Raw genomic sequence first — 14,782 nt, 5'->3', positions numbered from 1 at the left:
TTTCTACTCCTATTTTCAATAAAAAGTGAAATGAAAAACCAAACAAAAAGTTGATTTGTAAATAGGTGATGTACAGTTTGTATCTGTAACTTGTCAGTCTGTCATTGGTGACAGAGTCTGTCTTGCTTATAACGCACGCTACCAGTAAATAAAAAAGGAAAAAGTATATTTAGACTGTATGGTCCCTTGAAAGCAAGTTTTAAATTAATCTCTGATGTATATTCCTGTAACATTGCATTTTTATCTGAGGAATGATGTTATTAAAAAATTGCAAATAAATTGCATTTCCTACAGCTGTGGTTTTTGCTTCCCTTTTATGCCTGTAATCCATTAGAGGTTCTCTACCTGTGTAGATATTTCATGTCTGGGTGAGGGTTAATGTTAGGGTTGGGCTTAGAATCAGGTCAGGGTTAGGCTGGACATCGCGCCAGGCTGTACGTTTTTGCTCTTTTTGTAAGGAGACCATATGTTATTCTTTATGCTGTCAAATTTTAATTTGTCTTATTGATGTCATCTTGTGAACACGTATTCCTTTGCAGTGTTAAATAGCCTACAGCCCAGTAAAATCCTGTAGATTAAATATAAACATGGTTTAAAGGAATAGTTTGCTCAAAATTAAAAATTCGGTCATTATCTTCTTGTTAGTTCATCTTGTAAGTCTTATCTATTAGTTAGTCCATATAACACACAGGGAGGTTGCCACCACAACTCTGCAGCCTTCTCCAGAACAACTGAAGTCCGTGGGGTCTGTTTCTTTAGAGTTCCAAAAAGAGCAAAAAAATATCCATAAAACAACTCCATACAGCTTGTGCAGCATAATCCAAGTCTTAAGAAGCCAAACAATCATATTTTGCGTCAGATATTTACACCACTTACACCACTATTTAACTCTTCTTTAACTCTTCCTGTTCTGTTCATAGGCACACAGAGCCGGGCGGCCCTATACGCTCACTACGCAAGTTGCGTAGGGCCCCGCAAATTACGCAAGGGCCCCGCCTCCCCCTCGTGTCAAAGCGTGTGTCAATGTTTACAACTAAGATGAGAGGATGAAGCGGTACTATCCGTCTGGTCACGAAAATAGGAAAAAAAAACCACCATGACAGTGAATTGCGGGAACAGCAATCAGGTAAACTTGTGTTCTCTCCTCTCCAAGTTTGATGTCGGCAAATAACAGTAACGTTAAGTTGATGTGCTGCTTGCAGTGCATCTCTCTCTAGTCTGGCTGTCTTGCTAACCTGCAGTGCATCTCTTGGTCTGTCTGTGTCTTGTTTGCTTGCCAGCCACTTCCAGGGCTGTGTTCTGTGACTCTGTGCCTGACAAAAGTGAAAGTGAAATACATTTATTACGTTTGATAAAAGCTAACGGGCAACGGTGTTTATAGACTGCTGCTCAGAAAAGATAACCGCATCGCGCATGAACATAGCCTGGTATCCAGCCCCTATGAATCGCAGTTTTCAGCACTCTTTGAATTTGCATGGCGATTCATAAGGTATGAATAACTTATGATATACGTATGGTACCCTTATGAATCGCCATGCAAATTCCAAGAGTGCTGAAAACTGCGATTCATAGGGGCTGGATACCAGACTAGCATGAACATGCGTTCATATGCACCTGCACAAAATGAAACTCGCGCTTTCCAGTAGCAGCCTCTGTGGGGACCAGTCCAGACAGCTCCTCATGCAGGCTCTCACGGCTCTGCAGGCACAACAGGATGTGGTTATTAACTTTGAAACTGATCTGACGTCTCCACATGGGGACGGATCTAGAGAAATATTCATGGGGTGGCAAGAGGGTGGCATGGAGATTTTAAGGGGTGGCAGAAATATATATATGCTGATTTAATCGCAAACAATCATCAATATTTGCTTGGAAAAGCCTCCAAATGAAGATATTTTAACTCAAAAACATCACATTATTGTGGCACATGAGTAAAGCATTGAATAGAAATATCTAAAGGTAGCCTAAATTGTTTTATTTCCAAATCTTCAGACATTTTTCCAAATACAATGTGGCCATAACAGATCATTGATTTATATGCGTTAATTTACGTTTTTTAACGTGTTATTTCTAAATCTAATCTAAATTAATGCATTCAATTTGACAGCCCAAATAGATATAGATATAGATATATATACACAAAATCATTTCGTTTGTATTAATGGTTTTGGATGTTCCAAAACTAAAACCAATAAAAGGACAAGAAGAAAACCAATAAAAATGAGAGACTAAAAGTTAGGGCCACCTTTACTCCTCTCTGCAGCCTAAAAAACAGGCCAAAGCATGGGTAAAACCCATTGAATTTTCTATGTATGAAATGCACTATATAAAACAGCTGACTTGCCTTACCACAAAAGTGGGGGTGTTCATAAAGAAATAGTAATTTAAAACAAATTTCCTGCATTTCTACACCACCTAACCTCTTGGATTAAGTCAAGAAACAGCAACCCTGTATAATGTTAACCAAAAATGTTATGTTATATTACTAGATTTCAGCATTGAGGTGCTTACAGTCATGATTTTGCAAGGCACACTAACCTAAAAGTTTCAGAGCGACAGACAGAGCGTCCCCGTAACCATAGCAACTCACTCTCACTCCTGCCTGCGGGCGCACGGCGCGAGAGGAGAGGGAGCGATTACTCTGAGCACCATGCATGGGAATAAATAGATCTGTGTATATTTCTCGCTTTCCCCCGATGGTTTGAATAACTCTCTGCTGCACGGTGCTGCTCTGTCTCGTCTGTCCTGCTGTCAGTTTCCTTTTTTCGCTTCGCGACGTTATCAGTTATGAATTTGTTTTTCACTGCGTGAGAAAATGGACTTGTGGCGTGAGAGCGTGTGAAAAATGTAAATTGCGTGAGTCTCTCGGACAATGCGTGGGAGTTGGCAGCCCTGTGAACTCGCTTGACATTATTATGTATGAAACTGCCAATCAGATTTACTAACTCCTGGTAATACAGCTATCTGCTCATCAACCTCATTCTTTCACCGTATGGTCTGCCGACTGGACTGTCGTTATCTTCTTCTTCTTCCTGCCGTTACTGTTGTGTCACAGAAGGTCACAGATGAAGTCGCTCTGAATGCACGTTAACAGCTCCTGTTGGTTGCATGGATGTATTAAACTATGGATGAGGCATTCAAAGATGGCGGCCCATTCATTCCAATGAAAGTTGCTCACCCAGCGCATACCAAGCATGGATGTATTAAACTAATGGTTGGTTGGGGAGGGTTAGGAGTCTACGGGGAGCGTCATCTCTTGCTGCATTCACTTGCACTCGGACATTAGAGTTTCGCTCTTGTAAATTTCCGGCCAGCCACAACTTTTCATATATATATTTTTAATTAGATTGTCCAAAACTGGGGTGGCAGCTGGGGTGGCAAGGCATTTTTTGGGGGTGGCAGCTGCCACCCCATGCCACCCCGGTAGATCCGCCGCTGACAGTGAAGTCTGATGAGATATGATTCACAGGAGTCATTTGAGACAGCAGGAGAATGTGTGAGAGAGAACAGGGGCACGTTCAATCTAAATACGGTGTGCACCGTTTTGCTACGGTTTCCGGGTTGAACGTCATGTTTCATCGAAACAGTGTGAAACGGTGTGCAACGGGCTTTGAGGTACGTTGTCTCTCGTTTGGGGGGGGGTGTCAGAGGTGTTAGCCAATCAGCCAATCAGCCAATCAGCAGCGACGTGTATATAAACCCCGCCCATTAAAAAGGCAGTGCGTACAATGGATCCAACAAAAGTCCTTTACAAATGCGTCCGCTGCAGCTTGGTGTCTGCAACAACTGAACTAATTAGAAGACATGTTTGTATCTTTTGCTATTGTATGAACCATTGTGGAGTGACACTTTCATAAACTTTTCTACTCCACTCTACTCCTCTAAATATATAATGGTAAATATTGTGATCAGCAATAATGATAGGCCTAATACTTAGGCTAAAATAATTAGCTCATATAGGTCCTAACACAGTCTCGAAGGTAAGAAGTGGATTATCCTTCACCTGAAATGTTTGCCTTTTCATCCTGAAATGCAAGGCAAATGTTGGATCACTATAATTAGGAACCACAGTTTCCACTAACCCCTTCACTCCATTGGGATGTTTTCTGCTATTCTGGACGGCAAGGCCAGTGACTGTGACATCGAGCGTATTTTGTAGAATTCAACACATTTAAAGAACACAAAGAATGGCTTCCTCAGCTGTCATAGTTGCAATGCTTGCGTAACACAACAGGGTGTTCAACGCACCACCGTTTCCGTTTAATTAAATGTTTTGCTACGTTTTGTCGGGGCTGAACGCAGGGCTGGGTTGGGTTAGTTATTGACCATATATTAGATACACCCATAGACTTTGGCTTGAGGCTGAACAGGTTCTTTGTTCTAGATATTTCATGTCTGGGTGAGGGTTAATGTTGTGAAGAGGAAGAACAGAGGTGAGTAACTTTTCGTAATTTTCATCTCATTCACTTTCACTTCACTTTTTATCAGTTATTCGCCTTAATGCCAGTTTTCTAAATATCTGTTTTATTCATTTATTATTTTCAACCATTTTTCTAGCCAAACAGGTTGCTCAATAACAACAATTCAAGTGTAGTTTAGTCATAGTCATGCAGTTTACATATCCAGTGTGGTATGGTAATGCAGTTCAGGTTTACATGTTTTAGTGTAACTGTAGGCTATGCAACAGGTACAGAGCTGATGTGATGACTGAGGAAATGACAAGGCAGTAAACGATATGATACATTCTGTCACTGAAGTAATAGAGTGGCAGGAATGGAGGAAGTAGAAATTGTTTGTTCCTTTTGCTTGAAAGCCTGGTATTTTTTGTGTGATCAATGAAGTTATTTAATTAAACAATGTATAGGAGCCTTTCTCCAATTTTGTACCAAGACTGGATTTACACAGATACATCAAAATCTGATTTTTATTGTTCTTTGGCACAGGTGTGCTTTCCCTGCCTAAAAAAAAAAGTGATTCCTTGTTTTTCCCTGGTTAGACAGCCATGTGAAGTTCTGATCTGTACCCCAAAAAGTTTAAAATCACATTTTTTGTGCCTGTGTAAATCAAACCAAAAATTCTCCTACACACTCATCACCAATAGATGTATATATGTATGTTTTTAGCCTTGTTATTTTAAAATTTAAATGAAGGGGCGGGCCATCCATTTATAATGCACTGTATGCACACATACCTATTTTCATTATTGCATGAATGTAATGTCTGTCTGTCTGATCTGAATCAACCCATCCAGGTAGTTCCCATGATGACGTGGAGACAGCAGAGGAGGGTCTTCCTGGTCCTGGTTCTGCTGGTCTCTCTGATGGGAGTTGTAGTTTTCTTCACCCAGCAGCACTGGACAACAGATGAGCTGGTGAGTCACTGCAGTGGAACAGGGGAAAGGTGTATAGCAAGATTCAGGCAAATTAAAAGGCAAATTAACATTGATTATTGGAGGACAGTTACAGCTGGGGGGAGGAAAGTTCTTTAAGCAAAGTTTTGATCAAGCAAGAGAAAGTTGCAGTAGTGGCCCAACACACACTGATGCACATCTAATACAGGAATTGTATGTAGTGAGTAAATCACCTCAGTAATAACTTTTACTGTTCATAATATACAGACATGATCCTATTTGAGGTTTTATGTTTCATTGTCACAAATAATGGTTCAAAAGTGGGTAGTAGACCACAGTTCATTGGTGTGCCGCCACCTTGGACCAAGAGCGATTTTGAGTCCTAAAACCCAGTAGTGAGTAAGCATTTTTGAGCCGTGGGTTCCCTAGGCTGAAAAGTTATTACGATTTGAATGGGGTTGTGGTTAAAAGCCTGAAAATAAGGTCTGTGGTTAAGACAAGCTTAAGAAAGATTTAACATTTCGGTCTGTGAGATAAAATAAACCATTAAACATCCCATTCGTGAATTTTGAAGGTTTTATGCGCCCTAATACAGTAAGCTGCTAACAAATGGCTAACTGTCTTAGAAATTGAACTACAATGGGTTTGTCACACAATAACACGTCATAAAGCAGAATATAGAGATTTATATCTTTTTACAATAGTAGTTTTTTAAACTGTAGGTTTTTGAATTTGCTATGCTAGCTTGCCTGAAGCTGAAGCTTTGAGTGTTTGTGATGTTGGAGGAATGCAACCTCTGCTGTAGTTTATTTTTTTCACAGGTTAGCCTAGCATTAGCTTTTTACTAACATGGATTACAATTATGCTTTAAAATTCATGAAAGCAGTGTTGATTTGTCAAAAATATCTCATATAACAAAATGTATGACAAGACATTGACAAGACAGGCCTGCGTTAAACACAGAGCTTATTTTTGACATCAGTCCAAAACAACATTCAAAAACCTGCTCAACCTGTTATAGTGCAGCTGCTGCCAGCCATAACTTCCATCTTGTGTTAATTACTTGTGGTTAGTGGCAGAGATTGACAGACTTGACTTTCGTGTTATTCCTGATGGTGGAGGTGACAGCATTTTCACAATAGAGGAGTAAGCTAATTAACCACAGCAGAGATCTAATAAGCGTGTTGTGGGTTTGAATCAACCCCCCCTCTCTCTCCCTCGTAGTCTCAGTGCCTCCTCCCTCTGTTCTCCCTCTAGGTGAGTCGAAGCCTCCAGTCCGGGGAGCGGTGTGGTGTGAAGGTCGGCTCCCACCCCTTCACCCCCGTTCACGGCTCCAAAACATCACTGCTCAACGCCTTCCTTGAGCACCGGGCGGCCAAGGCCAGCGTCCGCCTGCTCGCCATCGTGTGGCGGGAAGAGGACAATAAGCGGAGTCGCTGCATCTTCTGCTGCCATAACGATGGCCGTCTGGTTACCGTGGCAGCAGAACGTAACACCCACCCCTCCCACTACTTCTTCCCCTACTGCACAGGAGACTTTCTGTGTCAGATACCTGACGGCTGCCGACCCAGGTACCACACACTCTCAGTTGACCTTTTTGAATACGAGCTACCTGGTGACCTGCTACACTGTCGGAAACACATTTCTGTACTGGCTCTGTGATGGAAAGACAAGCTTTAAACAAATTATTAATGTGAGATCCTACACCATGTAGTCTAGCTCTTAGTCTTCTAATGTACAGCAGGCATAACAGTAAATGCTGGCAGTAGAATAAGTGCATAAGAGGTGGAAAACGTACTCAAATCCAGCCAAATCAGCCATCTGCTATTGGCTGGTCTTTGAGCCAGGTGATGTCACCACCTGTTTACTCTATAGGAAGTGACATCACCTGGCACAAAGACCAGCCAATAGCAGAAGGCCAGTTCACTACCCTACTTTTCACCATTAGGTGTCAGGCTTCACTGACACTGAAAAATGCTTCATTAAAAGTAAAAGTTCTGCATTCAATAATTTACTTAGGTAAAAGTATAGAAGTATTAGCAGTAAAATGTACTGTCGTAGTGGATTTTGTTCTCTCTTCCACTTCAGGTTTGAGGAGCTGAACACAGAATGCATGAGAATTTCCTTTGCTTTATTCTTCAGATAACAGAGTACACGATACAACTGATATGTGAAGGGTCTCACCAAGAATTCTCATCTGCAGGTTATTTTCTATCTTCTAACCCTCCTTCACACAATGCTCCACCTAGAAGGATAGTCTGCTTCCAAACTTTACCTAATGTGGCTCTCTAATTGGTCTAACTGTCGGAATATGGTCAGTGCGTCAATCCAGCTATTGCTGACGGAAAGCACCTGCTGTTTTGTACCTCAAGGCCGAAACTAGGAGTCTTCCTCCCTAATTCCTGGATCATTCTATCCTTGATATGAATGCTCTTCTTATTATTCCCATATCCCATTATTCTCGCTTTCTGTCTGTGAGAAACTTACTGGCATGAGCTGGTATCAAAGGCCTCTTTCTCTCCACTCTCTTCTTACTGTGCATAGTACATGTATGTGTGTTATGCATTGACTATAAAGATAACATTATTTCCTTCAACAGTACTTAAGTATCAAACGTAAAAGTACTCATTGTGAAGAACAGTCCCTTTTAGAGTGTTAAATTATTGATGCATTAAGCTGTGAGAAGTGTTTTAATGCTGTAGATCTAACTACACCATATACTGTTTGGGAGTTTAAACTCTTAACAATGCATCATATTTTATGAGCTTATTGTATGTTTTGCATGTAAAACCTTATTCTGCAAAGTAACTAGTAACTACAGCCATCAGATAAATGTAGTAGTGGAGTAAAAAAGTACAGTATTTCCTTCTGAAATGTAGTTTAATAAAAGTATAAAGACTCACAAAATGGAAATACTCAAGCAAAGTGCCAGTACCTCAAAATTGTACTTAAGTACAGTACTTGAGTAAATGTACTTAGTTACTTTCCACCTCTGCTTATATGTGGATGAACTATTGACATTGTTCCCCATGAACCCCTCAACCAGCGTATGTGAATGTGTGTATGTATATGTATATGTATATGTATATGTATATGTATATGTATATGTATATGTGGGTGTGGATGGGCGATAACAGTGGTGAAGTGTCAAGATATCCTGGATAAATCACTCTTATCTTCAAGAGCAGGAAATGTAAGAAAAGATAAAAACATTGTGTGTGACGTGGGTGTGTGGCGTTTTCGTCTACCTCTATTTATCCAGGTTAGGTTGACAAAGAACACATTGTGCTTTTTAGTAAAGCCGTACAGTGTTACAGTTACACATGCGCACCTTAGAGATAACCAGTACATGATTGATTGATTGATTACAGTTAAAGTAGTTTGTCACATAGAATCCACTGAAACATATCTCAAATCTTTTATAAAAGTTGGGGGTTCAGCATCTAGATAGCCTAGTACAGTCATCCTCAAAGTCCGGACTCCGGTCCGGATCCGGACCGAACCACAACTGTCTCCGGACTCTGAGCAAATTATACTTTTCATATGTATTATTTGTATTATCTGCGAGACTTCGCCGCAACGCAACGAGTCAAAATTCTCCGCTTTCTCCACTGCAAGCAGCGCTGTCTGTGTGAGGACGTCTACTCTGCTTTGGTTTGGTCCAATCACATTCAGCGTCCCGTCATCTCCATGACAGCGGTGGGTCGCGGACGCGACGTCATACTGTAGAGCCGCACTTTTTTTTTCAAACTTTATTTTTACAAGAGAAGAGAACAAAGACCGGTGTAATGAAGTTGACAGCGCAGCTCGTTTCGTCAGCTGTTAGCTACTAGCCTAGATTTGGAACGTGAATCAATCTAAAATGGCGTGTTCAAAGGTGGCCAGCCTCCAGCAGTGAGTCTGCATTCTCAACAATGAACACGGTGAAGAACGAGTACCGCAGCCGACTCACCCATGAACACTTGCATCAGTGTCTCTGCCTGGCCATCACACCTTTTGTGCCAAAGTTCAAAGTCTTGGCAGCAGACCAAAGGTGCCACTTCTCTCATTAAGCAACAGTGTTTGACACAATGTACAATAGTTCTGGACTTATTTGGACTTTGATTCTTAGGATGGTTTGATTCACCTTTGGTGGCTGGGTGTGTGAACCGGGTTTGGGGGATGGGGATAATGGGGAAATGGTGATTTGTAGCTTTAATTTAATTTAATTTAACATGTAATTTTATATTTTATTTAATTTTATTTTATATATTTTATATAATTTAATTTTATATTATATATATTTTATATTTAATTTTATATTATTAATTTAATAATTTAATTATAATTCGCTAAAAGCTTGACTGACCTTAATAAACGGACCTTTGTCTAATTGAAAATTTTCTTTGTGGACCTTTAAGATTTGTATTTGAGTACCCCTGGCCTAGTAGGTGAAGAAAATAAACCCAGGAACATGGTCAACCAGTCAGGGTGTTTTGTGAGTTTAACAGGTGTCATTTGAAGGGCTACATATTGCTACAATTTATTTATGTGCAAACAAAGCAAAGTGCAGTAAATGTAACCAGTGATTGTTTTATTCAAATTCAGGTAAATTGATGTATTCAGTCACACTTAGCTAAAATCTATTTTTTAAACACTTGATCTTTTGCTTTTATTGCAACGCCATTTCCCTGTTTTCGTGTCTGTGAACCCATATCTAAGATGAGCATATTATAGAAATAATGTTTTCTGACGCTGAACTTAACAGGTACGCAGGGCTGCTGTCTGAAGGCATGGAGCAGAATGACATCACCGTCCTGCCTGTCCTGAACCAGGCTGAACGCCGCTCCAGTTTCCCTCTGAACTTCACTGTGTGCCTGTCCACCATGTTTAATCACTATGACAATGTGCTTCAGTTCATCCAGGTTAGTGATGCATATTATTATACATCACACTACATGATATAAAGTTGAGCAATAACTAGCTCTTTCTTTTATTTGATTTCATATTTCCAATTTGCAGCCATTTTGTTTTAGCCATTTGGTTTCCCTCCTAAGCATTTCGTTAAAATCAACCAAATAATTAGCCAAATAATTAGAATTTTTACATTTTTGTTTCCAGGCAATGGAGCTGTATCGCCTCCTAGGGGCTCAGAGGGTCATTGTCTATAAGAGCAGCTGCTCCCCTGCCATGGAGGAGGTGCTGCGTTACTACAGCAACCAGGTACAGTAACTATAGCAACCAGAGTAGCTGTTTAGTTTAGGGCTTGCTACGCCACATGTGACAGTGGACACACTGACATTTCCATTAATAATCACAACCAACCATAGTCTACAGAAAACCTCAATCATTGTGTTTGGAACCTCAAGATAGAAATAATTAATTATTAATTATTAAATAACTTATTCAACTTATTTAATAGCCAACAGGAACTTGGATAGATGTGTACACCAGAACCATTAAACTTATTGTCGGTAACCCATCTGTTACAGACATATTACCTAGTGAATAGACTGAACACCAACTGCTGTTTATGTTCAAGTTATTCAGAAACGAATTAGTCATAAAACGGAAGCTTTGAACAGGATATGATTGGGTGCTGACTTCACTGTGAGGAAGCCACACTGGTCTTATCTGTGACATCATTCAGCCAGGTTTCAGATTTTGCCTCAGCCAAGCAATAGTTACATCAGATCCTGTGTATTGGTAATAATCAAAGACTTAAGAGAAAATTGCAAGTTTAGTGCCATTTTATAATGCCTTCCAGTTCTTATGGCTCTGTGGCACATGTATTAAACTCAAGGCCTTGAGCTGGATGAGCCTGCTACAAATTTGGTCCTGCCCATGTGTTTGTGCATTGACTTCTGCTGGTGATCGAGGCTTTTTCTACTGTTGTGTCAGAGCATCAGCTAAACGGCCTTAATGTAATGTGAAACACCCTCCCAGGTGGGTCTGGTTGAGGTGCTGTCCTGGCCGATTGACACCCACTTCAAGGTGTCATCCAGCTGGCTGCCCTCCCTGTCGCCTGGTGACCTGCACTACTACGGCCAGATACCTGCCAACAATGACTGTGTGTACAGATACATGTACCAGACCAGATACCTGTTCATGCATGACGCAGACGAAGTCATACTGCCCACAGGTAGCTGTGTGTGTCTGTGTGTGTGACAGACAGACAAACACACACTGTGTTACACATAAGAGAGAGAGAGTGTGGGTGAGAGTGTGTTTGGGATAAAGATGGTGGTGTGCATAATAATACCATTGTAAATTATGTTATGTTATGTTATGTTATGTTATGTTATGTTGTATTATATTGTTGTATTGTCAGGTAGTGACAGCTGGGCAGAGCTGCTGTCCACACTGGAGAGCAAACATGGAGAAAACGTCAACTTCTACTTTGCCAACAACATCTTCCCTATTGAAGAAAAGGAGAAAGACAGCAGGTTAGGAAGAAAGGAGTGAATGTGTTACTGAGTGAATGAATTCATTACAACTTATAGTACAAGTTGTAGGTGACAAAAACGTCTCCCTCCAGCAAACAAAAGGAAGCAATGAAATAACAATAATAATCATAATCATCATCATCTGAAAGAAAAGGGAAAAAACAAGCATACAAACAAACAATCAGCTATAATTGGAGATTTGTGCTGTGACTCCCTAACACTCATATCTCCTTAAACCCCAAAACTCTGAAACCATATTGGACTCAACAAACCAACAAATTACCAATATTACAACATAAAGAGCGCAGAAACAAACAGAAAGAAAGGAGATTAAAAAACCTGCTGTACCCTTCAGGTTTGATGTAGCAGAGTGGGCGGGGCTTCCTGGGGTCAACTTTCTGCTCCATGTGCTGAAGGAGCCAGGTGACTCGGGCTACACCACAGGGAAGCTGGTGGTAAACCCCCGCAGCGTCCTGCAGATGGAGGTCCACGCCATCCAGCTGCACAACCCAGGAGGAGGCACAGTGAAGGTCAGGAGGAGGCTGGCAGGCTGTTTGCTTCTGATTTCATAGAGTCTGGGAACAAACAATGAAAATCACAAAGAAATTGCAGTGAAAAGTTTGGTTTTGACTGATTCTCTTCTCTGACAAAAGTGAGAAATGTGCGCCATCTAAAGGCATAAAGATGCATTTTCCATTTTGTATGAGGTGTGTGTGTGTGTGTGTATGTGTGTCTGTGTTTGTTCATTCAATATTTCATTTAGAATTGCTTATTTGGGTTTACTTGCTTTCTGTTTGATTTCATTATTTTCTTATTTCTTTCTTTTTACTTTCTTTCTTATTGCAGTAATTCATTTATTTCATTTTATTCTATAGATTGGCCCAGAACTGGGACAGCTTTACCACATGCGGCGGCGGAAGGACACTGCACTGAAGAGGAGTGATCTGGTCAGGGATGAGGGTCTGCTGAGGTTTGCCCCGCGATTGGTGGAACAAGTCAATGTTGCCCTGAGCAACATGAAGCTGCCCAGCAAAGACCTTTTGATCAGTGAACTGGAGGATGGGAATTGAATTGCTGGGACATTGCTGGGATATTTATTCATTTATTTTACACTGAACAATTTCTAATCAGTCTGAACACAAGCCAATATTGCTTTTCTGATGTTAAATCTCAGATAACATCCCTGCCCACAGCCGACTCTCAATCCAGCCACAACTTGTTTTCCAATTAGTTTCCAAGTTTCAAACCCACTTGTGGTCTGTCAAACTTCACAGAAAGCAGAGATCTGTCCACAAATGCAACATACACTGAATGTAGAAAACATTAGGGTCACTTCCTCTTTTCATGAAGTGCACTGATGAGGTGAATCCAGGTAAAAGCCACTATCCCTTATTGAAATCTATCACCTATCACCTACCTTAAATCTATTACCAATCACAAAGGAGGAGATGTAGATAAAGAGAAGCAGACGAGCTACAGAAGGATTTTTAAGCTTTGAGAAAAGTGAGATGTAGATTGTGCAAAAGGGGCTGCAACTCAATATCAGGAAGATGTAACTAATATTTTGTACATTCAGTGCATTTGTGCAATACAGGCATTGCATCTGTTATGCAAGAATTGCAAATATGTCTGTGATCTCAAACCGAGATCCCAGACAGCCTCACTATTGATAGTTGAACAGCTAGGTATGGTTCTACTTTTCTTCCATCAACCTCCTCCACATTGCCAGTCTGATTGACCAAATCCATCTAACAATTTGCTGATGATGTTGGAGTTTATCACTCAGCTTCAGGGAGATGCTGCAGATGTTGCAGATTCTGCAGATGCTGCAGATTACAGATGCTGCAATGAAAATCCAGACTTCCTAACCTGCCTAATTTTGAATGGTATTCATGGTGTTTTGCTCTGCGTCCACTTACTACCTGGTTGAATCCAGAGACTTGTGTGTCGTGGCGCCCCATTGAAGGACAATTAATATATCCTCATAATCTACCAAATTTGATATATTCCAACATACCCCATAAGATAGTGAAACGGGATTTTGGGCCAATTATATCATACCTTTTCACTGTGTGGCATAAAGTCCAGCAATTTGCTAAAATTTGCAACAAATTCTTTCGTCAATCTCCAGTTTTTCATAACTATTCTCTCTTGATAGATGGGAAGCCAATTTTCTTTCCACAGTGGGGTGTTAAAGGTGTTCATACTCTCCAAGACATTGTAGGGCAACAAGGTCGCCGTGAATTCCAAGATTTACAAATGTCCTATAATCTTCCGGGCACTTCTTTCTTTTTTTATCTACAGTTGCGTGCAGCAATGCGTGCTCAAGGTGTCCCATGGGGCACTGATTTGGAAACTCACCCCCTTCATTTGATACTTGGCACCAAAGGTAAAAACAATGGCATTGTCTCTGACCTTTATAAATTTATAACTGAATCCTCATATAAACCTTTGCCACTTAACAGACTCTTCCTCAGATCTGGATTGGCACACTATATGGTCAAATATATCCCTGTCATCCAGAAATCCAAACCATCAAATGATACACTATAAATTTATTCACAGGTCTTATCTTACACCTCAAAGATTACAACAAATGAAACTCAGAGCTAATCCATATTGCGACTTTTGTCCAGACAATACCATTGGCACTTTTCTTCATATGGTCTGGCAGTGCCCGGAGGTTAATAGATTTTGGGAAAATGTCTCAAGTATTATGTCTAGTATTATGGAGAGAGCCATCCCTCACTCACAGTGTCTGCTATTACTTAATGACACCTCCTCTTTGGAGCTAACTACAAATGATAGGCGCCACTTGTTAGCTGGTCTCACAGCTGCTAAAAGGATGGTAGCTTGCCGCTGGAAGCCACCACATGCACTGTCAGTGAGGGAATGGCTCTCTTCCTACCGGGATATTGCACAGCTGGAGCTTTCTACAGCATGATTACATTATGCTAAAACACAAAATATTATTTGCTGGTCAAAGCTACTAGAAAAAAATAGTGTT

At 40.7% G+C, this 14,782-nt stretch overlaps 1 protein-coding gene across 1 annotated transcript; it reads left to right on the top strand.

The window, feature by feature from the left end:
* Window positions 1–4,364: 4,364 nt before the first annotated feature.
* Window positions 4,365–14,770, top strand: LOC139664518 (uncharacterized). Its single transcript, XM_071543369.1, has 9 exons — window positions 4,365–4,433; window positions 5,252–5,371; window positions 6,608–6,921; window positions 10,098–10,254; window positions 10,451–10,552; window positions 11,276–11,471; window positions 11,661–11,775; window positions 12,131–12,305; window positions 12,651–14,770. Exons 2-9 carry the CDS (start codon window positions 5,261–5,263, stop codon window positions 12,843–12,845), a joined length of 1,365 nt encoding a protein of 454 aa, XP_071399470.1. The 5' UTR covers window positions 4,365–4,433; window positions 5,252–5,260; the 3' UTR covers window positions 12,846–14,770.
* The last annotated feature ends 12 nt before the right edge of the window (window positions 14,771–14,782 follow it).

The sequence above is a fragment of the Centroberyx affinis genome, unplaced genomic scaffold (genome assembly GCF_046629955.1).
Source record: "Centroberyx affinis isolate AG114_WGS23_722 - 3 ecotype Tasmania unplaced genomic scaffold, CSIRO-AGI_Caff_v1 ptg004308l_1, whole genome shotgun sequence".
Taxonomy (NCBI): Eukaryota; Metazoa; Chordata; class Actinopteri; order Beryciformes; family Berycidae; genus Centroberyx; species Centroberyx affinis.
Note: the sequence above shows the minus strand (reverse complement) of the source record. Positions and strands in the feature narration are given on the sequence as shown.

Bases quoted from the DNA above. Each gene is read 5' to 3' on its own strand.
- LOC139664518 (XM_071543369.1), top strand. From the start codon at position 5,261: ATGATGACGTGGAGACAGCAGAGGAGGGTCTTCCTGGTCCTGGTTCTG. The intron at 5,372-6,607 runs GTGAGTCACTGC...TTCTCCCTCTAG, and splicing joins ACTGGACAACAGATGAGCTG to GTGAGTCGAAGCCTCCAGTC. The intron at 11,776-12,130 runs GTTAGGAAGAAA...TGTACCCTTCAG, and splicing joins GAAAAGGAGAAAGACAGCAG to GTTTGATGTAGCAGAGTGGG.